The sequence below is a fragment of the Aythya marila genome, assembly GCF_965140915.1.
Source record: "Aythya marila genome assembly, chromosome: 5".
NCBI lineage: Eukaryota > Metazoa > Chordata > Aves > Anseriformes > Anatidae > Aythya > Aythya marila.
In genome coordinates, this window is record NC_139046.1 from 1,757,738 (window position 1) to 1,784,271 (window position 26,534).

The 26,534-nt window shown below is 44.1% G+C and overlaps 1 protein-coding gene across 1 annotated transcript in view; it reads right to left on the reverse strand.

Moving 5' to 3' along the window:
• MDGA2 (MAM domain containing glycosylphosphatidylinositol anchor 2) overlaps nucleotides 1–26,534 on the reverse strand; it is a 327,024-nt gene that overhangs the window by 120,530 nt on the left and 179,960 nt on the right. The window contains exons 6-7 of the mRNA XM_082761709.1: nucleotides 25,028–25,297; nucleotides 7,612–7,941 (exon numbers count right to left, since the gene is read on the reverse strand). Coding sequence (XP_082617835.1) covers nucleotides 7,612–7,941; nucleotides 25,028–25,297 — 600 coding nt within the window. The remainder of the gene's footprint in view (nucleotides 1–7,611; nucleotides 7,942–25,027; nucleotides 25,298–26,534) is intronic.

The window sequence follows — 26,534 nt, forward strand, 5'->3', positions numbered from 1 at the left end:
GGACTCAGCCCTCGGCTGAGGCATCAGCACGTCTCCTGCAGCACCAGCCAGAGTCTGCTGCAAATAAAGGTCAATTCTGCTCCTGCCTGCGCGGAATAATAAATTGGCTATGCCCGATATCTGAAACAACAAACATCACCTTATTCATGCAGCAAGTGGCTTAAAAATAAGTTAATGCTCTTAGCGCTTAAACCTGTTTCCTAAAGCAGAGGGTTATCGCTTGAGAAACAAAAGCGTTGGTTACTCTGAAGTGCCACTGGGTTTAAAACACGTACTGGGATCCTTTGGAACCAGCAGAGGCACACACATCAGAGAGCTACTGCTGATCTATGTCCCCTCCTGGCCTTTAAATAAAATGCTCTCAGACAACCTTTGCCTCTGAAAGTCGCTGACTCACCAAAGGTCAGATGGCAGAAGTATCACTGTATTCTTGTCCCTTTTTTTTTTTTTTTTTCCTTTTTTTTTTTTTTTTTTTTTTTTTTTTAAATTTTAACTGCTCCCCAGGCAGACATGGCTATCTGTAACGAGGGATTGGAAAGCAGGCTGAGCCCTGCAGTCTGACCTCCTGTGGTGGTACTAATGCAATTTTGTAGGATCCTTGATGCAGCAGTCACCGTCTGTGGGAGCCCAGGGACAGGACCAAAATAGCTTGCTCAAAGAAAAAGCCAAAACGTATGCACTTAATATATTTACTCACTTTGTATTCTAGGCGGATAAAATCTAGGTGTACTCTAATCTAGATCACTGACATCCTGATGAGCCCAGTTGCTGTCCCTATTTTAAACCTTCGGATAGCTTAATTAGCTGCCCTGTGACTGCAGCAACAAAGAAGGAAAGGGAGAAGCCAGAATTTGCTTACAAGAAACCGTGTGAAGGTGCAGAAGACAACGTGAGAAGGTCAAGAGGGCCTTAGAGAGATGACCCAAGGCAGACTTTGGGAAGAACAGGCTGTCACTGAGCACCTCACTGGGGTTACAGTGGGTGCAGGTGATGCAGGGGTTACCCTCAGTTTTGTCTTTCCTTAGGTGCCTCAGGAAGGAGAAGGGAAACCCCGAAGTGATGACTGCCAACCTAAGCAGTGATGGGAATGTGGTGGCTCCTTGTGCTTGTGGGAGTTGTGGGCTAGAGTGATCGGGCTGCGTAAAATGGACTAATAACCAGTAATTACAGGATAAAGCAAAGCAAAGGAGGGTTTGAGCTGCATATCAAGAAATAATCTGTACTGGAGATTACACAGAGATAATTTCTCAGAAGTATTGGAAGTCACATTGTTCAAGTCATTTAAAACCAGCCTGGATAATCAATATTGAAGAATCTACACTGGGTAGAAGATAAAGGTGAAGTTATTTGCATATCCTTCTCTAATATTTATGAATCTGAAGGCCTGAATCTCTAATATTAACCATCCTCTGCAAGACACATGCATTGCAGTCCCTGCCCGTGATTCACACTCCCTGAGTGACGGAGGGGTTTTGCAGGTGGGTAGGAAGGACAGCCTGAGCTTTGCTACAGGACACCGAACTGCACACAGGCTGTATTTGAGCAGGACCATTTAGCCTTTGCAGGGCAGCTAGTGACAGCAATTCAGATTCTCAGGACAGCTCTGTGGACAGAATAAAAGTGCTCAGCCTGCCCCTGACGCACATTTCTTTTAAAAGAAGTGTTTGGAAAGCCCGGAAGCAAGTGCTGAGAGGCTCTCCAGCAGTGAGCAAAGGGGAAGAGGACCTACCAGTTACTCACATGGAAGGCAAACCATGAAGAAATTATGCCTTGATTTCACAGTTGCTTTCTCTTCTTGTTTCGGTTGCCTGTGTGCTGTCCTGTACACATGCAAGGGAGAAGAGAAAGCAGTACAGCCCACACCTTCTTGGGCACAAGCCGCTTCCAATTGCAAGCGAAGACATGAGCAGCCACCACGGATTTCATGGTGGAGCTTGCACAGAAGATCTATTTAGACAGTAAAATAATCACACAGTCAATACTCAGCTCGGCACATGTCTAGCACCTTAAAGCACCACCTCAGCCTGCAGTCAGATTCTGAAGAGGCTCTCTAAACCTAGAACATACCCAGCCAGCAGCAAATTAGCCAGAATTAGCTCTCAGTGATCTCGTGGGAGTTGTGCTGAGGAGCTCCGTGAGCCTCAGGCAAAGCTGACCTCCGGAGAGGAGCAAGGAAACTGCCACACAGCCACCAAGGAGGATGTCTACTTACAGAAACCGAGCTGGAGTGAGTCCACGGTGGATGGGCACATCCCACAGAAATCAGGTGTCCCAGGGGAGCTGGGATCTGGCAGCATGAGGCTCGGAAATGCTGCTGGCAAGGCAGGCAGCCCGCACGCAGCCGAGGAGCTTGGCTGGCTGTGCTGCAAGCTGTGCTCCAGGAAGGGACCGCGGCTCCCAGGGATGAAATTAAAGAGAAAAATCTCTGCACATTAAGTACTAAAATAGAACGATGAAAGAAAAGCTTTTTAACAAAATCCGGCGTTTATCTGTCCCTTCTGTTCACCTATTCCCTTCAAAGATAAACTCCAAAGATAATGGCCCACAAAAATAATCAATTTGCTGCAATAATGCCAGGTCTGTCTGTTTGCTGGTTGTACCCCGGAAATGTCTCAGGGCTGCCCGTGAACGATCACTCTGGACAGTGCTTAAGGTTTACAAATATCTTAATTGGACCACTAATTATCTCACAGAAAGCATTTTTCATTATGCAAAGAGGCTGCACTTTGATTTTAATAAACATTTAGCACTAAAACGAAGGTCTTTTATGTATCTTCAGAGGAGGAGCAAGATGACCAGAGGACACACACTTCACTAAGGCCACATGTTCTAATACATTAGCCTGGACACTTAATTAATCATTATTTAATAGCTGATTAGTTTACCAGGGAAGCCCCAGTCACCACGCTGCAGGGCAGATGCACGGCCTCATGTACAGCAGTTCTTCAGGAATTACTCTGCCTATCTGGAAGCACTTATGCAAAACAAAATCAGTCTCTTGGCACGACTACCCGGGGTGGTACACACTCTGCACATCTTCACGTTCACCCAGGGACGAAGAATTGGGATGACAGATTTACCACGTCGAATATCTAATCGTCCCCACGCTGGGTAGGATTGGAACAGCAGAAAGAATTCTCTTAGGAAGAGAAAGGTCACCGCTACCTGCTGCCTAAAAGCATCAGCCATTTCCTCCATCCAGCCCATCTAACAGCAGTGCTGAGCAGCGTAGCCTTGAATAAAGTAAAATAACCCCCCTGAAAGAACAACTCACTTCACTGCACAATGCTGCCTCCAGGGGGATGATGAGAAGAGAATAAGCCAGAAGTGACAGATGTTACATCTCTTACTGTACTGATACTGAATTTAGGGGGATGAAGACAGAGTACAAGCCCACACTGAACACAGCACACTGTACGTGACCTAAAGCCTTATTTTTCCTTCTTTGAATACGATATTTAAGGCAGAGAAAAAGATCACATACAAAGACTAACATGCTTTTCTGATCCACCCGTTTTTTGGTTACCACGAGACCATTTTATGTGTGTTTTTTTTTGTTGTTGTTGTTGTTGTTTTTGTTGCTGTACTAACAGCCCTTAGATTCCCATGACATGCACACACAGAAGAGCCGTTCTGCCTCTCAGTAGCATTTGCCCTGGGTTGGTTTTATGGATGACAGGGCTTTTACAGGGAAAGATACAACATTTGAGTCTTCATTTCCACTATTCAGTGACCTACTTTACAGAGATGCAGTCGGGAGACTGCTAGGGGATTACTTCAGGTCCACTTATACGAGGCACTCATATGCCTTTCCTGCTGAAAGTACAAAATATCAGAGGGGAAAACCTGCTAAAAGAAGGGTAACACCAAGCATACCAAGAAGCTGACAGCTCCTTTGGATGGCCAAACGTCCCTTGGCAAACTGCTGGAGGCGGAGGGGACCCAGCTGCCTCCCTCCTTCCTTGCTCAGGGGGTGATGCAGCCTCCCCTGCCCGACTTCGTGGCTCCAGGAGGAACTCGTGGATGTTGGGAAGAGAGGGCTCTTTGTGAGACTAGAAAGCAGACACACAGCACAGCACTCAGAACATCCATGCAAGTTCTGGCATTTGGAAAATGTGTTTGTGCTTAGGCCTTATGTTCATAATTACCACAGCAGTAACGATTCCTGATGAATCAGTAATGACCTTCAAATGCACACTGAAACTATTTCAGCTTCCACTTAATCAGGTAATGAAGTCACACGGATAGGCAGAATATCTTTTAAGATGCTAAACAAGGCAAACTCCAAATGCTATTTTTCCCCCCTTTCTGATTTTCTCGAGTGTTACGGGACAGCGAGTGTAAGAGCTGCCATAATCCATCACTGCCTACGGAAACTTTGAAGGGCTTACAGGTACCGTCACCTAACGGATGTTTCCAATAAATCCCATCAATTTCCCCCAAGAATCCCCAGCAAGCACAGATAACACAGCGGTTCCTTTCTGCCAGATGGGGAATGCATTGGCTGCACAAACATCGCTGCCCACTGCGCCCTGTGAAGCAGCAGCAGTTTGCATGCAGTTGCTGTCCATCAGGCAAACTCGGCACCTACCCTACAACAAGTCTCTCTTTGCTACTCACTTCTTTACCTGATAGCAAGATATGCATTAATAAGCCTCGGTTGGACCCACTGCAGTTTAATGAAGCCTTTCTGGTACTGAGGGCCCCAAACTGGACCCAGTATCCACTGGTCTCCATGGCTGGCAGGGAGCAGTGCTGCTCACATCCCACTCACTGCCTGCTGGGACCCCCAGAGCTGCTCCTCCACCAGGCAGCCCCAGCCTGGAGCCCTGCAGCGGGCACAGCCCTTCCCAGATCTCACCCAACTCCCTGCTCTGCTCCAGCACAGCTGCTGGGAAGTCAATTAAAAGTCCACCAAACTTGGCAAGAATATTTCAGGAGTCATCGAGCAGTAAGAATAAATACTTCTGATTTATACTTATAATTTTTTTTGCAAAAAGAAGCAAAATATTCAAGGATCTCTGAAAAATAAGACACATCCAAAATAAACAACAAATAACAAAATAATAATTAGCTAAATTAAATGATTTTTCCTCCTGTCTCTTGAGGTTTGAATATGTTTGCATTATATTTCAGGGTGGGAAATACAGCAGAGATGTGCTGTGTAAACACTGACTGCATGCTCACTTACATGCGTGCCAAATTGGGCTCTGCATCCATGACCACAACTCTTTGCATCTTATTTTGCAAATCCTTCTTACAGCCCAGTCCACCTATGATTCTATGTTTCTACTTCTCTAAACCAGACTTTACCAGTTCAGCTATAAGGATCCTACAAAATCTGCTTTAAAGGTCTTGCTAAAGCCAAGGCAAACAGCTTTCCCCCCCCTTCCCTTGCCCACAGACCCAGGCTGTTCATCACAGCAGCCACCCGGGCTGGGTGAGGCACAGCTTGCCTGTGGTAAGCCATGCTGCCTGCTTCCAGTCCCCTGCTGGCCCTCTGTGCGGATGGGCATGCTTTCTAGAACATGCTCCCTGAGGATGACCGCCCCGTGCTTCCCTGGGTCTCCATCTTGCCTTAGCGAAGACAGGCCAAAATGTGCATTTTTCCAGCCTTTGTTGGATGTCTTTAAGTCACCATGACCTCTCAAAGATGATCAAGTGGCCCTGAAGGGACACTGCTCAGCTCCCTTAGATACCTCCTATCCAGTCCCATAGACCTACCTACATCCATTTTGCTTCAGTGTTCCCCAACTCGATCACAGGTCAACCTATCTCAGCTCCATATCGTATGCAATATTCTTGATGAGAACCTTCCAGCAGGCAAACCTCCCAGACACGTGTCAGAAGCAACGTGGTGCTGGAGGAGGACCTGTGACCACATACCCCTTGCAGCTCTTGCTCTGCCACAAGGAGCCACAGGGCCACCATTTGGAGGAGCACCTCTCAGCTTGCACATACACACAAGTTTTATGCTTACTTGGAGATGTGATCACTGGGCACAAGAGCTAATGAGCTAAATTAAATCTCCATAGCATAGTTTTGGACTGCACGTATTTGCCACGTCGAAGGACCACAATCACACATGTCGTTGAAAAAGCTGTGCACACAAAACACTTGTAAACTACAGGTCAGCTGAGGAGAAACGGAGTAAACGAGGTCTTCCAAGCTTTCTGCTCAAAACCAAATGAGGAGAGCTTGCAATTATACACCTTCAGTGGGCCTGAGGAAACCCTGCACACTGCAGTTCCAGCTCTTCACTGAAACGTAATGCCAGCAAGCAAAACGCTTCTCCTACCAGCAGCAGTATCTTACTGAGGATGGACGGCAGGTTCAAGTATTAAAATCTAAACAATAATTTATCATGACAGTTGTAAGAGAGATTGTTTAGACATGATATGTACTTGTCAAGCATAACTGATGTTGTAAGAGTTGGAAAATAGAAACGTGGATATACTGTTTGATGCAATAGAGTGCAATTAATCTCTCTGAGAAAGCAGAAAGCACACACTTGAATGTGTTTGGTAAAAAGGGGTCAGAAGATGTCTATTAAACATTTTCTTTCCATGCTATAAAAATGTTTTCAATGCATTCTTTGTTGTCTCACTTCTAAACAGCACACGACACATGCCTTACCCCAGTGAATAACATGCATAATCTGAAGAAAAGCACAGCGATGCTTTACATAAAAGACAGGATGGATACCAGCTGTAATGCTAACACTCTGCCTCTGTGCTTTAACATAAAATAGTGTTCTGAAAACAGAAGTTTCTTGGTTGTTTTTCCCTGTAGAAATCAACCAGCAACCCTTATTTTTGATTATAATTAATTTTGGCAGGAAAAAAATCAGCTTTCAGAATGGTTTTCATTTTATTATTTTAACATGGACTACCATAGTAATTAAATTCAACTCTGGGAGGGTCTTAGAAATATATTGGTTACAAACCAACTATTAGCAAAGTGATAAAGAAAAGCAGACCACCCGTGTTGTGTTACATACTCCTACTCGATAGCCACAACAAGACATTTATTATCAGCCAAGGTAATAGCCACGGTTTTAGCTCATCCAAGAGAGAGATGTTTCAGTCACTGATCTGGAAATATGCATAATAGATATCTTAAACTTTTTCCCTGTTGGGAGTAGCATGATTCACCACCAAGCAATGCGTAATCTTTAAGAAAAAAGAGAGCTCCTTCCGCTGTTGGCACTCGCTGTTCGATGGGAGCAGCTGGATGGATTCAGCCTGGTTAACATAACACCCTCCTACTTCTCCCTGTAATTTCCTACCAGCTATTTTTTCATGACTCCGGATGCCTGAAAGTCCAAAATAAAGGCCAAAGTCCCTTTTTAGAAGCAATAATTTTTCTGACAATAAGAGCAGGCATATCTGAGCAAATTGGACCTTAGCATGTTCTTGGGAGAGAGCATGGCGTGCCGCTTACTCGGTTTCTGTCCTTTAATCACAGGGACTCAGCCCCTGACCTAGGTCCTGCTTGGATATCCCCATGGCAAGAAGTGCTCTGCATATCCACCTCTTTCTCCCATGAGTCAAGCAAAGCCATGCCTTGGTTATACAGACGTAAAACCAAAATCAGAGAACATCTCCTTACCCGTACTGCTGGAGATGTTGACATCAATGCTGATATCCGATATGCCACCTCCTTTCAGAGACGCCACACACGTGTATGTCCCAAAGTCCGTGAATTTTAAGTCAATGATGTCCAGGTTTGTGGTGCCAGGTGACACGTCGGGGTCAGTCTGTGTGATGACCATCCGTTCGGAGCTTCGCAAGGGGCGTCCGTTTTTGAACCAGCTGAACGTCAGCTCTTCTGAAGGGACGGCTTCCACCTGGCAGGAGATTTTCACCTCTCGCCCAATCTGGATATTGTCATCTTTATGGTATGGGTCAGGGGTGATCCAAAAACGTCCTTTTTTTAAGGCTGAAATATTAAAAAAATAAAATAAAATAAAAATCACAGCAGTTTAGTCTAATAAAGCACCAATTTTGCACTTTCAGACTTTGCAAAGACATATGTTCATGAGTCACTTTATACCTACATGTGATGGTTAGGAAGTCACTAAGCTTCCCATGCACACACTCAGCACATGGTTGTTTTTTTTTCTTATCATCAGAGAACGTACAATGCTAAGATATTTGTCATTTCCAAAATGAAAAATTGGGACTCGAAATAATTCATGAATCTTTGTTATCCATCTCTGGATGTCTTTATAAGCCCTTCCTCACCCCTGTGGTATGAGAGCACAGAGAAAATAGAGATATCCATCTGACATCGCTAATGCAACCAGCAGCAGCATCCCCAATCTATCTGGAAACAAACATGACCACGCAAAACAGCTTTGTGCCAGCTGGTTAAATGGGAAGAGGTGAGCACACGCCTGAGGCTACCGCCTGCCCTGGCTCACAGCCGTGCCATCCCCCAGGGCAGCCTGGAGGGCTTCTTCTGTTCCTGCAGCTGCCCAGGGGCAGAGGCTGCCATACCCCAGCACAGCACAGGGCTGCTGCCCACACCAGCTGGTTCAGGTGAGGAAACTACTGCCAGCTCCAAAAGGTGACAGGGCTGAGCGTACATCTCCAGGTCCTAGCTGGCAGTCAGTGGCAAAAGGCAAAAGGATGCTCTTCTGGAACGTAACTTCAGGGGAGAGCCCATGGTGAGTACTGTGGGTGTACTTCTCAGGCTGAGTTTCATGAGAACAGAAGAGCCCATCCCGTACTTGCCACAGCAACCTGAGGCTGAAGGCTGCACGTGCAACTCAGAGAACATCCTCACCACTTACAAGGATCTCTATTTCCATGGTTCTTCAAGCTGGCAATACGAATGTAATTAATTCTCTAACCCACATAAAGCAGAAATGAGGCAGTCTCAGCATTTCAGCTTGGAGCCCCAAGGCAGGCAGGGTTCCTGAGGCCATCTCAGAGGCAGGTTCAGCGCTCAGGAGGACCCCATGCCAACCTAGGGCACAGCCTCCCCAGGGGAACACTATTCCCCACTATCATCCTGGCAAGATGACCATCTTTAACTAGCTTTCCCTCATGAATTTACTACTCAGGAGCAAAATAATTCTGCTACTCACTTATTTATTTTTCTTGTCACTCTTTTAATGCATATAAAGCTATCGAGAACAATCACCATTTACACCAGCAAATTGTTTGCAATAAAGCAGAGTTGGTTCAATAGTTATTTTTGGAGGAGTCCCTCAGAGTCAGCCATTGAATTCTTCAAATACACACACGTTTTGATGCACTGGTTGCAAAATGCTACTTATATAATCCCAAGATCCCTATGCCCCCTATATATGTGTGCTTCAGTATGGATGCACGTGTATGGTGTTACGTCTATGTTGATATGCTATCTCCAACTACAAAGCCCCACAAGGAAAATAACAGCTAGAAATGTTACAAGCAAATATCCAGGTGGAATGCAAGTACTGGAAGACAAATGCCTAAATCCAACATTGCTTCTCATTGTGCTGACTTCGTGGTCTATCGAAAAGTTTTCCAGGTTGCCCTGCTTTCCTCTCCTGCTCTCTCTGCCCTCCCATGGACAGCAAGCACCCCGGGTGAGAAGCATTTGACTGAGATCAGGACATACCAGCAGCACTCGCCTGTATTTACCCACTTAGAGCCAATGAAGTGTGGTGTTGTTACAAATGGTGAAGGCTACGAGCTGAAAATTTCCGTGTCTGGATCCCATACTTTGGGTAACACATGGTTTGCACGTGCTGCGTGCAGGAAGCGTAACAGCACCAAATGCAAACAGATGTACAAGGCACCAAGCATGCGAAGAGAGTCTGGTGTGTTGGCTCCTTCCATCTCTGCAAGTGGTGAAAACGCTAATTCAGAACCAATTTTGTTAGCTCAGTAGCTCCTTGAACAGAACAACTCTTTGGAGCTTACAGATGCCTTGCTGAATTAGCACTTCCACAGCTTTGAAAGGAATTAACAGTTAATTAATTAGTTGTGGTGTCTTTTCTGTTTGCTTGGCTTGTTTTGTTCAATGCAGGGAAAACAGCACCGCATCTGGCTACCTGTGGACACCCTCTTGCACGTGATGTGAGAAACTTCTGTTGAGGAAGCTGGCTCCCTTAATCAGAGAACGAAGAGACTTCTATGCTGTGATGAGCAGGTATGGCATGAAACCCGTCGGACTAACAACCATGCATTCAAAACCCCAAGAGGTTGAAGTGCTTTTGAGAATTTGTGAAGTTTGAAAATTTCACAAATTGTATCAAAACTGAATTTGCACGAAAATGCAGTAGCCTTTACTCTGCATCTCTCACTGCCTTTAAAAAGCTGTAGCTAGTTCCCCAGGCTTGGACAGCTAACACACTTTGATTCAAGAGGAGGAAGCACACATTGTCTGACAGTTCGAAACTGTCACGGTAAATAACTTTGGAACACAAACTGAACTTCTTTGTTTGAGAACAGAAGAACAAAGACTGCTTACATCCACAACATTCAGCAAATATATTATGCAAATGGTTTGCAGACAAGAAAAAAGAACTCATATTAAGCATGATGAACAGCACATTTCAACGAGAAACATTTGCTAATAACTTCAACAAACTATTTTTATTTCTGATTTTTCTTGTTTTCTTTGAGTGCTCATGCACTCCTTGCAGCAGTTTCTCCTTCCTGCAAAGGATCAGAAAGGGCTAATAGAAAAGTCATATTAACACTCATCGACCCTTCATTACAGCAAGCTCTAAACAGCACAGAACTGCTGCAGAGCACATACCTAACCTGGATATTTTTTGTACATCTAAATACAAGGAGTTTAGAGGAAGGCCATGAGTCAGTGTACTGCATGGAAAAAGTTGAGGAAATTTCTAGAAATTATGAACTGGAGGAAAAAGTCTCATAAGCCACGTCAACATGCACCCTACACTCATCAGGAACAGCCAAGAGCTCCTCACATCAAACAATCCAACTGTGTAACGCTGCCTGTAGCTCAAAGTCAGGACACTGCTTTTCTAACCACATCTTCCAAGACTTGACAACCTGCACAGCTATCAGCATTTTCTTCTGGTGCCAATAAAATCAGCAGAAAATCTGACTTTACAATGGAGCGTCTGTACAGAGTTAAGCAGCATCATTTAACAACCCACATTCGTAAATCCCTAATTTCACTTGTCACCAGAATAAACATAGTGATCTCCACAATTAACCTGTGTATCCCGGAATTTCTGACGTGCCATCAAAGCACGTGGAATTCACTGTCTGTATCTGGAAGCTGTCACCAGGAAGCCGAGTGCAGGTGCCTGTTCATTTTCCACGATGGGAAGCACCACGAGGTGCAGCACTGCTACGGCCTCCCAGTAATGCCAAACCTCCCTGCCCCAGACCCTCAGGTCCAGAGCAAACAGTGTGGACCTCAGAAAAAGGCCACGGAGCTATCAGACCTCTCCAGAGTCACTGCACCTTCAGCAGTCCTGGGAATCCAAAGCTGCTTCTTCCAGATGGATGCTATGGAGCCTTAGATCTGCACCAGCTGAATGTGGTTTCCAAAAAGACTTGAGAGCTCATCGATCTCTGTTGTGCATCGTGTACTGACCTCTTGGGAACACCTGAGCTGAGCCTGGTACAAGCCCAGAAGGTAACAGAAAACACATTTCTGTTTGTATTCTCCACAAGGGTTTGCATTCATAGTCAGTGAACAGGTTTGGATCTTCCTCCTGTGTAGGTTCTTGGACTGTAATTTGCAGGCATCTCCCTACATAATATCTACTACATTAAAACATACAGTGGGCTTGGACTCCAGTTTTTCACTGCATTCTCAGTTATGTTTGAAGCATTGCTGGAAGGTTTCAGTCACAAATATGGGGTTAGATATGTGAATAAGAGATATAAGGTTAACCAGCAAAATATGGGAGGTGATGCTGCAGGCACGCTAACTGCAGCTGCATCCCAGCAGAGATTTCATAAGATAATCAACACACAGGGCTAGAAAATATCAGCTAATGTGCAAATAGGTCTGTGACTCCACTTCGAGGCTCAGAACGTGCCCAGGAAAGTGCCAGTCTTTCTCCAAAGAGACCCCAAAGAACTATGATGTGATCAAATAAACAAAGATGAAACAATTTTCATCCTCAAACTCTTCACAAAACTCTTCACTGTCTTTGCCCTCCCTCATTAATTACATTTCAAAGTAATAAAATTCATTTCAGTATCTCAACTCAGGCCTATTTGCATTCATCAGGTTAAGCCGTATTCCCACCCCCACCCCGATCAACCCAAGATGCTCCTTTAACCCATCAAAACGTTCCTATCTTGCAAATGCACATTTCATGATATGTGCACAGCATCAAACACCGTAATTGAATACATTAGCTGCTGCGCTACTTGCAGGCTTTGACAGAGTGCTGGTGGCCACTGACTGCCTCCCAGGCTGACATGGGGCATTGGGGAAGGCTCAGCTTTGTGCTTGCTGCTGTTTGTGTCTGTGTGCAGCCCGTGTGCAGCAACATTAAGCAGCAGAATGGTGCAAATCACTGATTTTAACCTTGACTGAGCAGTTGGGTTCCACATGAGGTTCAATTTCACCAACCAGAAGTGGCTTTGACTAATTCTCGTTGTTCCCCTCCATGTTTTGTTAAGGCTGGCAAGAAATTTTTGGTTTAAACTCTTCCTAGTGAACAAGATGGGAATGTCTCCTGATAATGTGTCAAGCAGACGTGAGGACTTGCACGGGTCTTGAAGCACCATTTGGAGGTTTACTGAACCCAGTACTCAGTACACCACTCGTTTCTGAGCACCCAGAGCTGGCATTTTTTCAAACAAATGCTGATACCTGCACCTCCAGATCCAAGTCACTGCTGAGATCCTCTGAAACTGCTCAGGGTTCCACATTTCAGCTGCATCCTCTGGGTCAGGCAACACGGCAATCCTCTCCTGTGCTCAGATGTTACTGACCCTGGGATGTTTCCCTCTCACATGCACAAAAATAGATTGTGCTACTTGGAAAGATTCTTCACTTTATTTTTAAGGCCAGTGAGAAAAAGGCCAAAGGTCTGATCCAAAGCTCACTACTGTGACTGATGGCCACTTCCATGGCTCCTCTGTGTGCTGGATTAAGCCTTTTGCCTCATTTTCTGCTTCCCCGCAAAGGAGAGAAAGACACAGAAAGCACCAAGGGAACAGCTTGTTTGGAAAGCGAGCTGCAAACCCAGCTTCATTCACTAGAAACTCCAGTCTGTTAATCCAGACACTGGCTGTTTGCTTTAAAAGACTGAGATGTAACTCTACAAGTTACTGCTGTGATCTTTGTACCAAAAGATGATTACTGGGATGATTCATTGGTCCTTGAAAGAAAGATATGAGGCAGACAGCGGGTAAAGAAAGCCAACCCTTATCGCCAGCTCTTCCTTCAATCACACCGGGCTCCTCATCTCCTTAGAGCCTTACAGATGGGAAAAGCAATCCTGCTTTCATATGACTGCAATTCAAAAGATTCACAACCTTACGACAAAGATTTTAGATAGTCCCTAAAAGACTTGTGAAATGCATTCGTAAACCCAAACCTTTTCCCTAATCTGTCAAGGCATCTTGAGACGCCAACTTTTCTCATTGCACGCTAGTGCTCATATATTCAGTCTCTGCTTGTTCCCAGATTTTGCAGAGGAAAATAGAAACTCCACTTCCTTCCCTTCAAGGAGCAACTCAGTTGGATTTTGAATAGAGCCGTGGCAGTGACAGACACGGTTACCTGCACTTGCCTAACTTTAAGGCAATGGCTTTGTAACACAGAAGGCTGGCAATGAGCAGATAACAGTACTTGGGTAAATACAGGTCAAAGGACGGAATTAATGTGTTTAGTATGAATGATGTAAGCACCTGGATTGGTTGATTTCACCATTAATGCATGATCTTTATAAAACTATAGGTATCTTACTGTTGAGAAACAAGGAAAAGCAAAGTAATTTGACTCGCTGTGGTTAAAGGCAGACACCGATGCATAGTAGTAAAATAAGTGATGTTTTCCTGCAGTAATTCTGAGTTATTTATTCTCCCCAGAAATAATCTGTTTCAGACCCCAAGCAGCTGAGAAAATGGCACATTTCAACCTACGACATTTCTCTGATGCAATGTTTCCATGACCTGAGCTTTGTTGTATTACAATACAAATAACCAATTCCAAAGCAATCACAAACTCGGACTAATCCACAGATCTTCTCTGTCAGGTGAAAAAAGCTCCGTGCTTAAGGTGGGAGACCGTGTAATTAGCAGCTGACCGGGGGGGCTGTACCACTGCTGTCCTGTGAGATAGGAGCCATCCGAGCACACTCCCTTGCAACTCAAGTGAACAATAAATATTAATACCTCCGGCTGCTTTCTTAGATACATATTTGTCAAAGCTATCATCCAATATCTACATCTACACCACTGGGATGGGGCTCAGATCTGTGTGTCTGAATGATTAAATGAACAAAGATATGAAACAAAGGAACCTGGACCATGACTACGCCGTGGAAACTGCAGTACAGGCTGTATTCTCTGGGTTGTCTGTTAAATGGAAAGCTCAGCATAAATGAACCTCTACTAAATGAAAAGTCATTCCCACAGAAGAAATAGACTCATGGATTTTTTTCTCTGATATTTCTTTCTTCAATAACACATCTACCTCTACCAAATCGATAGAAGTAAAAGGAAGTTCTTACCATAACCTCCATAGAAGCAGAAACAGAGTCCTTCTGTTCATTTTGGCTATGCGCAGCACAATTTCATGATCTTTGGTATTCTACAGGACGTTGCCTTAAATTGCATTATCAAACAGCTAAGCTGAGTAGAGATAGTTTAACAACTGTCCAAAAGCTGTTTCTCACTGGTGAATATCACACTGTAATCTGTTAAACTTCATTCTGTCACATTAAAATACATTTTGAAATTCTTGTGCAAACAAGGAGCACTGAAAACACTATTTTTCTTTTATTTTTTCTTCCCAAACAACTAAACTTTTGAAAGCAAACTCAAGTCCTGCTTCAGAGCCTAAAAAGGAAAGCATTCAGAATTATGGTTTTCTAGCCTAATTCTAAGCTACAAGACCAAAACCACACTCCTTGAGATCAGCTTTGTAGATATCAGCTCTCCATAATGGAAGTTTATCTAGGTTGCCACATCAGCTCAGTCTGCACACTGATTCTGTACACAGAAGAGCCTGCTCTGAAGTGTCTTGTACAAAATCACATCCACTTCTTTCTGATAAACGACCCTCATCCATCATACTCGGCACTGTTATGAGCATGTAACCACGCATGAAAAATTCCAGTAACAAACAGGAAACAACATCTGCAAACTAAATCATTGTTAAGACCACGCCATTCTGCTGTGACCAGCACAGCCACACCTACACCTGATGAAAAGTGATGTCTCAGCTTTGCATCAAGCTGAACAAAGCTAAGACACAGCATAAACACGAGCTCCATGCCTTGCTTCAATGGAGGCCTTCAGCAAGCAGTCAGGTCAGGGCTAGGAAAATTTGGTCTGGTGAAATGGACCTCATGGTGTGTTGGTAGTTGTGTGTTTAGAGCAGAATACAACTTTTGGGCAATAAGGAATATAAACTTTTACTAGCAGGCTTCAGTTATTGAAATTGCAAGCTTGTTGGACAAAACCTCTGTGTCCAGCTGGTGCTTTAAGAAGTCAATTTTCCAAAAAGCAAGGACAATAGGATTAATGGATTTGGGGGAATAATAAGAGCAGAGAAACATTTAAGTCCAAACTCAGAGTTACATAAAGAATTGTACAGTATGGTTAAAATGCCACAATTCTAAAACCAAAACCAGGGTTTACCCTGGGTAAAGCCATTCTTTGGTCACCGAACAAAGAAAAGACCACAGCATGGCTAGAAGGGACCTCTGGGTCCAATCCTGCAGCTCTGTCAGGGACACCCAGAGCAGGTTTCCCAGGATCATATCCAAGTGGCTTCTGAAATTCTGGCAGGGAGAGTCCACAGCCCACAATCTAACAAACCTAAGATTTAACAAACCAGAAAAGGGGGCAGTAATGAACAATTCATGGCTCTTCCAGTACCCCTCTACACCACAGAGAGGCAAAGGACACTGAAAAAGCCAGAGATGTTTAACAGTCTGAAGCTGTATAAAGTCATTGTAGTGGAGTCTCACCGCCTCATAAGAAACAAATCTTGTCTCAGAAGATACGGGATCCTCAGCCACAGCTGTGTTTCTACAAACCACCTCATTACCAAATGGAGAAAATAGATGTAATTAAGAAAGGTTAAAATATATGGTTAAAGACTCGTGTATCTGCTGATGACTAAATATAATGGATGAGGAAGAGGAAAGCTGCAGTTCACGGGTCCTGCTGCAGTTCCTCATTGTCACTGTGCGCTGAGCACTTCTCATTAGACAGCACCCCGGCGGCAAACGGAGCTGCTCAAGCAGTAGCCTTTGGTGCCTGAGCTTTTCCCTCTGGATATGCTCAGGTTTCCACAAACCCTTCTGTTTCCTCTTTCCACTCTTCACCTCTAATTTCTTGTGCTATTCTGACATTCAGCTACCGCAATGCCAGTGTTGCCCTTAAAAAAAAATTAAAACAAAATCAAAACATAATTGTGCGGCAACAGACACCTCTTTCCATCCAGCTTTTTGTCTCTGGCAGATCTTGAACGCCGTCCTGTGCCACAGCCCACACAAAGAGCCATCTTCTCCCCAAGCTGAGCCTCAGATAACTCATGGCAGACGTGGCCTGGTCTTGCACAGTCTCCAAAACCCACCACAGGGGCCAAATCAGTGCTCATTTCAGTGACTCGCAGGAGGAAAGGTCACTCCCTCTGGTCTTAAAAGCAAAGCAAACAAAAACAACCACTTCCCCCAGGAAAAAAAATAAAAGAAAAAAGAAAAAAAAATATATGCATATATATGTACATATGTATATCTATATCTATGGTAGAAATTACCAACTTTTGCTTTTTCTTCTGCCAGTTCTCTGGACCTAAAAACTCTTAGGTCAACACCGTGTCTCTAACCATGGACTCCATCTTTACCTCTTAAAGAAATTCCAAACTGGCTGGAAGGAAGGGGGATGGGACAGATCCTTCAGCATTTTCTGCACAGCACCAGCCTGCAGCATTTTTAGAAATAAAATACTCAGAGTCTTGCCAGCTTTCCTCCACAGCAATTGCATCTATTTTGTACTCCATTATTCATATTCAGTCTTGGCTGGCGGGGGACCGTCGGGTCTGCCAAGGTCAGCATCACACTGCTGGTAGAGTTTTCCTCTAGCAGGGAAAACTCCTGTACCTTCATGGTTCATCCATACAACCCCAGAACTGCGGGGTCCATACCTCAGCAAGACAGGGAAACTTCCTGATTCTGAGAGAAGACCTGCACATCTCACTCAAAATTAAAATAAAAATAATAATAAAAAAAATCTAACATCAAATAAAATCGCTCCTAAGCTCTGCACAGAGCTCGCCCCACCTGTGTTAGCTGCAAGGAGCGCTGTTTGATGTTTTCACAGAGGAGAACTCTCTCCAAGTGAAACCATTCCTGCCGAGCGAGCAGGCAGGGGGCACCTTGTTTGGGCCATAAGGAGAACTTTAAAATACAGCGTGACTACAGAAGAGAGCTTTTACAGGGAATGCAACAACGCTGACCTCTCTTCCCAAAATTCAGATTTCTTAAAAGAGGTATTTCAGACTCTGCAAGATAATTTTGGCTGAATTATGCTGCCTGAATGTTCCCTGTACTCAACTTCCTATACTAAGAAAGACTGAAGTACAGTCCCGTTAAAAAAAGACACATTCTCAGCATTTTACCAACACCTTATTTTTCCTCTGTCAACATGGCTTTAGCTTAAAGTTTTTTTAAAATTTTAACTTTCAGGAGCTATCAGAACAATTAAGTTGTCAAGCATCTTCTACTAGAGCATCTCCAAACTTTTTAATATCAAGCAATTATTTGGCACTTACCAGACCAGATGCATTCACATTTCCAATTTAAATGCAAATACAATGGAGAGATTTCAGGTTTTGTCTCTATTTTTATAAATGCTTTTAATTTCTAAAAGAAAAGGATTTATTATTTTGGAGATGCCGTGTCTTTTTTTTTACTTGTGTTCCAGTTACTGGCTTCTATTTCTTTTACTGCTTTTCCTTTTTGAAGGGAGAGGAGGTGTAGACCAAAGCTGGGCAGGTCCCCAGAGATATTCAGGTGAGGAGGCAGCTCAGGAGGTCTCCAGTCCATCCTCCTGCTCGACGCATGGCCTGATGGATGAGCTCAGAGCTGGAAGGTCTCCGAGGACGGGGGCAGCACAAACTCCTGGCCCCTGGGAGCTGCCCCAGTGGTGTCACACCGTTACAGAGCCGATTTATAAAGTGGTGACAAACTGGCAGCTGGCATTCAGGAGGGTTTGAAACCCCATGCAGAAGAAAGCAAAATAACCAAAAGCATTCCTAAGAAGTGATGTTACAGCCTGCCAGGGCACAGCCACGTGCCATCACAGCCTGACCTACATGCTCAGGGCTATCCCATTCCGCAGACTGCCCACCTCGCAGGCAAACTGCAACTTTGCAAGTCTCATCGCGGGCCAGGCAAGAATTGGGATATAAATTAAACAATTCAGAGAAGCTGACACAATCCCCAGTGGGCTGTGCACTTGCCAAACAAATTATAAATCCTCTGAACATTACAGCTGGGCGTTTTCCAGGGCCAATGCCTTTATAAAGTTTAGTTCTTGTGCCAAAGCTGTCAAAAAATGAAATAAAAAATAATAATAAAAAAATAGCCTCGCTGAACTCTCTTGGATGCCAAAAAGCAATCCACTGCAAATCTTCACTCTTCTCTCTGCCCACACTGCAAACAAAGCTCAGCCCGCAGTACCTGCCTTTCCTGCAAGCCCAGAGCAAAGCCCAGGCTCCAAGGTTTGGGCACTGGATTGTCCCCATCACTGAGAGCTTTATTCTACCAAAGGACTTCATGACAGCCTGGATTTGTTCCAAGGCGCGATGCATTTCCCATCAACGCTTCCCTTTTATTTCACAGTTCAATGCCCTAGAAATGAATCAGGATCCTATAGAACTTTCCAAAATTATTTGTCAGAGACCTACCAGCCTCATTCACAGTTGTCTGATACGATACAAATAAGTACATTAAAACACATTTCAAGGTCATCAAAATGTCAGATTGAAGAAAAAAATGTTTTTTTTTTTGTTTTTTTTTTTTTTTTTCCTATTTTCCTTCTCCCTACAGGATGAGACAAAATTTTGAAAAACTCCATTATTTCTGTCAAAACAAAATGCTGATTTTGTTAAGACTACGCAGACCTCATCGTGTATTATTCAGTCAAGGTCTAATACCATATTAAACTACAACACCACACCCACACACAAGAAATTACCATGTCTCAGCAGTTCATATTTACTAGTCAAGCGACAGCAACAATAACTTTTTTCCTTGCTCTCTACTGAAGAAAGAGCATGGGCACCTGCAGCAGCCCCACTGGGCCAGAAGGAGAGAGACGAAACGAATGTCACTTCTATCCCTGCTGTACCTTCATAAACCGTGGTGCCTGACAGGCACCACAGGATGTGGCAGAGCAGCAAACTTATTTAAAAATAAGATTTCTGTACACAAAAACTCAGAGAAGTCCTAATGAAAGGGCAGAAGAATCAATAAACCATCTACATTTTTATATGGAACCATTTTATGAACTCGTCCACAATACAGCCCAGCCTGGGAGAGAGCACATATGCCTGAGAGTACTATTGCAGATAATAAAAATAAATGGACTTATTAAACTCTGAAGCCTGACTTTCTCACGCATTCATTCTCAGAGCTGTAAACTTTTAGGATAGTGCACCAGTAACTTATGACTGTAGCAACACGCTGGATGTGCCATGAGATTGGGTTTTCTGGGCAAAAATCCTGTCTGATTCCAACGCCAGTCACAGGGCACGGCTCTTGGTGGAAGGATCGGAACTGGCTGGCAATGGATTTTTGTAGTAATTGGGGCGATACCTGACACTTGGGTTGTCTGGTCTGGAGCAGAGGAGGCCAAGAGGCCACCTCCTTGCTCTCTGCAGCTCCCTGGGGAGGGGAAGCAGTCAGGGACATGAGGGAACGGCACAGAGCTGCCCCAGGGGAGGTTCAGACTGGGCATTAGGACACATTTCTTCACCGTGGGGGTGGTCAGACACTGGCACAGGCTGCTGAGAAAGGTGGTTGGTGCCCCAGGGCTATCGGTGTTCAAGAGGCATTTGGACAGTGACCTTGTTAATACGGTTTAACATGTCCTCATTAATACGTTTATATGCACTACCAAAATCCAAATCCCACCTTTTGCATAAAACCTGTGAGCAATAGCTCTGTCCTGGCACTGGGCACCAGCCCGTGGGGGCCCTGCTCCCATTTCTGTTATTAACAGCACCTGAGGATCTCCCAGGGGTGACAGCAAAGGTGCTGATGTATAACCATGCAGACGTTATTTTAGACTTTATGTCATGCGATTGCTCGTAGCCAAGAAGGGAAAACCCAAAGAAAAAGCTCTGGGATAAACAGAGCTGTGGTGGGCAAGCAGAAGAGAAAGCAGGAGTACAAGAACAGACATCAGAAATACCAGATTTCAGTGCGTATTTTTCTTTTAAATGTAATAGAAAAGCAAGACAAATATCATTTATTTCACAACCTGGGTCTTTTTTTTTTTTTTTTTTTTTCAAGACATAATGAGATAGGTACTTCCAGCAATCTCAGCCTTAAATTGTATTTCTCCAGAGTGCTTTTTGTTCAGCAAAAGCTTTTGTGCTAATGTAGAGCACAGGTCATTTAAAATTATTATTTTATATTTAAACTGACAGGGAATCCCACCCCTTTGAAAAATTAACTCTAGACATTATGTTTCCACTTCACAGAAGGGAAAAGTCACAGAGTCTGAGTCAACTGGCATTAAAATAATGTTGCAGTTACAGTGGAAGAGACAAAGGAGTCTCTTTAAAGAAGGTAAAGGAAGAACTCACTGAGGAGGCAACAAATTTGAGCTTGTGCACGGTGACACCCTTCCAAATAATATCAGTGCTGCACGTTTGAAGACCTGTAAAACATCTCTCTGGTTCCACCTGATGCATAGGTGTCCTTCAGAGATGCTACCCAGCATTTTTGCTCTCTTCCTGGATGGAGGAGCCACCTTACAACCCTCATTAGCAGAAACCTTTATTTCTTCAGTAAGATACTGGTACGTATTGAGAGATTTTTTTTATTTTTATTTTTTCATTTTCCCCTTCACAATGCCTTTGGAATGTTTTTCTTCCATGTTCTCATACTTTTCAGTACTGGTTCAAGTCAAGTTGAAGTTGTACAATTTTCCAAAAGCTGTTGGCATATGATTATCTTGATTTCTGCCTCTTTTGACATTTTCAATTGTCACCCAAATACTGCATGGTATTGTGATGATCGTGTTTTTATGCACTGTCTTAAAGCTTATGAGGTCAATATTACCTTTTCTCTACTCTAATGCCTTGTGATATCTTCTTCAAATATGCACCGAAGAATAGAATAGAATTTCTAAGATTCTAAGAGAAATTTTTGAAGAAGTGAAATACCTCCAAGAGCAAAGTCTTTTTCTCACTTGAGTGAGAGGAGTCAAGATCCCCTTAGAGCTTCCTCTGCTTTCTGATGGTTTTGTCTAGAAATATGGTACAGGAAGCTATTCTACTCATCAGTCTGAGAGCAGGAAGGGAAGATGCCACTGAGGAGAATACCCACCAACACTCAGATGCCAGCAGACTTGCAACCATCTAAAGAAATACCGAGAAACTTCCATAATTACAACTGGTGAGCAGGCAGCTCTGCTGAAATGAGATAGTATTTCCTCCTTCTCTGTTTCGTCCTGGACACCTTGACAGATGACAACGTATTTGATGGGATGGAGTATTTTGCAGTAACTTTGGGTAGGGTTAAACTGATAATGGCATTCTTCAAAATGGCTGTATTTCACAGACTTTCTCACCAAATGGTGACTTCACCAGGTAAAAAACACGTGGCCTCATTGCAGAGGCAGCTGTGCCACTGGAAAAGCCCCATGCACCACATCGCTTATTTGCCTCTGGTGAGCTCCCACTCAAAGCAAGCGGTGGAAATGGAAGACACTGCATTAAATCTGTGCCTCTGAATAAATGTCATAATGGTACTCAACACAACTGCTCTTCATCTCAGCAAAACTTTTGCTAACATTATCTGATGGATGGAAGAGAAAGGCACTGACTCAGTAATTCAGCAGAACAGTGACAAAGGAAGCCAACTTTGGCTCACAACTTGTTTAAGAAAGTGGTACCTTTAAAGTACCTTACTTCTTCTGCAAGTGGTACTTTGACTGCCTGAGCAGGTGGTGAACGAGGGAGTCTCTTCCCCAGCAGATGTGCGCACCGCCTGGTGTTTTGCAAGGGTCTGCATTCACATGAACCAAAGAGAAAGTGTGCAGCGTGTTTTGTTGGAAGGACTTAAAGTTCCTTGTAAGATATACAGGCAAAAAGAGGAAAAAAAAGAACATCCAAAGGCGGTTATGACTAAATGGGTTCCTTGCATAAATGGCAGCTTTGGTCTATTTTACTTTCAGAATGTCTTCCATGCCAATGCTCACTGGAAGAAGAGAAAAATGAGTAATGGCAAAGAGATCTCACATTAAATGCTTATGCATAGTAGGAAGATGCAAACCAATACCACTGCTGGCGCAGCGCATAGCAGTCGCAGGAGCTAGTTACTCGCACCCTGGACATTTATGTATTTATGGTTATTTCTTTCTGAAGGATTCTCTCTGATTTTAGATTTATTTATTTTTAATTAAATGTATGGCAGTCATATGGCATCATCCTTGATGGATTCAAAGGAAAGTGTGATGGGTATTTATGAATTTGGGCAGTCAGCCACAAAGACAAGAAAATGCTCAGAAAAAAAAAAAATAAAAAAAATCAAGAGCTGCTGGAAGATAAGGCAGCATCAATGGGATGAAGCTCACACAAAGGCATGTTTGGATAAATGCACGGTGAAATTTAGTAAGTTTTAAGGGGAACAAATTTAATCCAAGCCCTGATGGCACTTTTTACAATTTTACATTCCTATCTGTGTAAGATTAGGGGATTATTGTCTAGTCCTAGGATCGGTAGTCCAACCTGAGAGAAGCTGCAAACTCCAATTACCAACTGTTTCTCCTGCAAGGCTTAGTTGCCATTTCAACTAAATACTCTTTTCTCCTCAGCTGCTGTGTGAAAATCCTGATAAACAGCAACAAAAAAAGAGATGAAAGAGAGAAGCAATGAGCTGCAGGCAAAATGCTAAGAAACATAGACACAAAGTAAAATCCAAACTTGGGTGCAAATTTCACTCACATTTCACTGTGAAACCCAGCATCCCTTTTAGTAAATATAAATCAACTAAGGCCAGAGTAAAAAGACTTTTTAAAGACAATTCTTTCCCTTTAACAGAAATAATAGTAAAGGGGAAAAATCACAGCACGCAGCCATGTACTGGGGGGTGATGTTCCTTGTGGTGGTTGCTTCTCAGAATTAATGGCCACACAGAAGAGAAGAAAAAAAAGAATCTTCCTCAAATGTTTTAATGATATTTTGTTCAACATCTTGCAGCTCCTAGGCATCTCATAGGCATGGGCTTCTATAAATAAAAATGTGAGGGCATATCATTATTATGCTATGACTCATGGAATTTGTATCTGCAGGGAGCTAGGGACTTGGCTTTTCCTCTGGGCTCTCTGGTGCTGTCTGCTGGGTCAATTAAAATACTCAGATTTCCTTTCACACAAAACCTTTCCTCTCCCTTTGCTTATTCTGAGTGTGTGTTTCACTCACATCTTCCCTTCACAACCTCATCACCGTTGTAAATCACAGCAAATTAATGTTGATGCTGTGTTCTTGAAACAACACTGCTTTTGCCTCTTGACAACAAAACCCCTAAGCCAAATGTCAAAAATTCAAATGGAAATACAATATTACAAATAAATCTGTGGACTTCTCCTGATAAACTCCTGCAGACCTAGGCTGATGTGGTGCTCCCTCCCTGACCCCCAGAACAGAAATAGCTTCTAATTCATCATCCTGCTGAAGAGCATAATATGTCGGGCAATAAGAACTGAACAGGGGTTATGGCTCTCATAAAATATTCACACCACTGGCTCCTTATACAGCAGTTTCTCCTGAGTATGATTAATCACATGGCATTATTTAAAGTTCCTATAGCGTGGGAGTTTATGTTTCGGTAGCATTCATAGATTAGATTATAGAAAATTAGTTTCAGATGAACTGTTTGCTTCAGGTAGATTAATCCACTCAGATGATGCCTACCAGCCAAGTGAACTCCACCTTCAAACCAACTGGCCATGTCCCTGGGGTTACCCAGAAAGCGGTAAACAAGTGGGGAGAGTTTCTTTCCACCTGTCAGTAATTGCTCTGCAAGCACTCTTCTCTTACTTTTATCTAAGACAGACATTTAGTCTGCTATTTAGCATAATTAAAGCATAGATACTAATCTAAAGCTCCTACCCAGGGAGCAGTCGTCTGATGGCAGCAGATTCACAGCATGCACAACAGCCTTAATTTCAGTAACATGCTCAGCTGATGGGAAGGAAGAAAAGGGTGAGGTAGGAAATGATGTCCAGGAGCTCAGGACCCATTAGAGGGAAACTCTGCCATGGCCCCTGCCCTCAGGGCACTGCTAAAAGTGTGTGTGCAGAGGAAGGGCAAACCTTCGCGCTCAAAGGCAATAACACGGTGTCCTTTGGCAAGCATTTGTCCCTGGTTTGCATGAGAGCTGCTGCATCTACATGGTACAAAGAGGCACAACTTCACCCCAGGCACAGCCCCAAGTAGGGGGCTGGAACCCAGCACAAGAGCCAGTGGCTACCCGAAGCCAGCACCAATTCACTTCATGCATTACTAGAACTGACCAGAAATACATCTGGAAATGTAGGATGCCACTATGTGAACAGAGATTAGAGTTCAATTTATCCTCCAATGTAAAGGCTGCTGGTTTGCCAGCTCAGCTTACCTCTTACAATGATGTTGGTGGACTTTTTTGCAGGGTTTCCAACATTGTTATTGGCAACACAACTGTACGTGCCAGCATCTTCCGACGTGATGGCAGGTATCGTCAACGTGCCGCCGTTCAGGACCGTCTTCTCGGGCAGGACACCAGCGGACCTCACCCACGTCAGGCTGGGGGCTGGCTCTCCACCTGTTGTCACGCAGACCAAGGTGATCGCCTCCCCAGGGTTCACCACTATCGGGTCGTCCACAAGAAGCTTAATCGAAGGGGATGCTGCAAAACACAAGAGGAAAAGGAAGGTGTAGTGGGGCAATACCTGTGCCGTTGCTCAGTCCGGCCGAGCACACTCAAGTCAAGTAAGATCAGCAAAGGCTTCAGCTGCAGCACTGCTAGGAGGAGCACACGTCCTCCGAGAAGGCTGCTCCCCATCCTCCTGCTCCACCTGGCTCCATGCGTCCCCTGCTCGGGCACCTGCTTGTCCCTCACTGTCAAACAGTGGGTGAGGATTTATGTGCAGCCGAGCTTGGGAAGTAAAGTATAATGCACGGGATAGGTGCCAGCATGCTGGATTTTCCACCCTGGAAGAAAAGCATTAGTAACAATCTTCTTTGGCACAGACACCACGTTGTTCTCTTCAAGTCAGATCCTCTCCATTGAGAACCAGCCCTCTTAATCCACCCGCCTCCCCGATGAACTCCCCGGGACTTGGCTGCGAACTGAGAGGAATTTGTAGAGTTTGAGTCATGTCTGCCGAGCCAGGAGTCACCCCGTGGGACACCCCCAGCACACTTGGAAGCAGCAGAACACAGCTCAGGCCCTTTTATCCTGCTCAGGCTGTGCGCCCAGCAGCCCCAGCCCCGGCTCCATCCCCTCCCTCACTGGCAGGTGGGAGAGGTGCAGGCTAATTAGGCCCCTGCTAATTGCCACACGGCGGGCAAAGAGCCTTTGGGCAGCACCACCACCACGCGAGCTGAACTACACTTGCTAAGGGCAAGATGCTGCTGCTCTCAGAAGGGAGAAAGAAGCCTATGATTAAATTTAATTCTCTCTCCTTGCCTCTTTTTTCCCCTGAAATACCTGCACACGACATACGGGGAGCAGCAGAAACACTCGGTATGAAGCGACACGGCAGGGCAATCCGTTTTAGATGCTGGAACATAGCATGGCAATCCGAGCTGCAATTTTTCTGGAGGGATCCACCCTTACTGGATTAGGGCTTGGCTTGAAGGAGTACTCCAAGCTACATAAAGGATGAGCCAAAGCCTGAACGCACATTGCTAGCACAGAAAAACAGCAGTGCTAGACAAACGTGTGCGTAAAGGTGAAGGATGGAAATTTTGTGCAAAATCTAGGGAAAGAAAACCAGAAAAGGTGACAATAAAAATAAAAGGAAATAAAAATGTTACATTTGGAAGTGGCATATCACTATCACTGTTACTATAGAGATACTCTCATGTGCTCTGCTTTATATGTGAATCTTATTTTGATATTAAAAGAATATAATAATCAC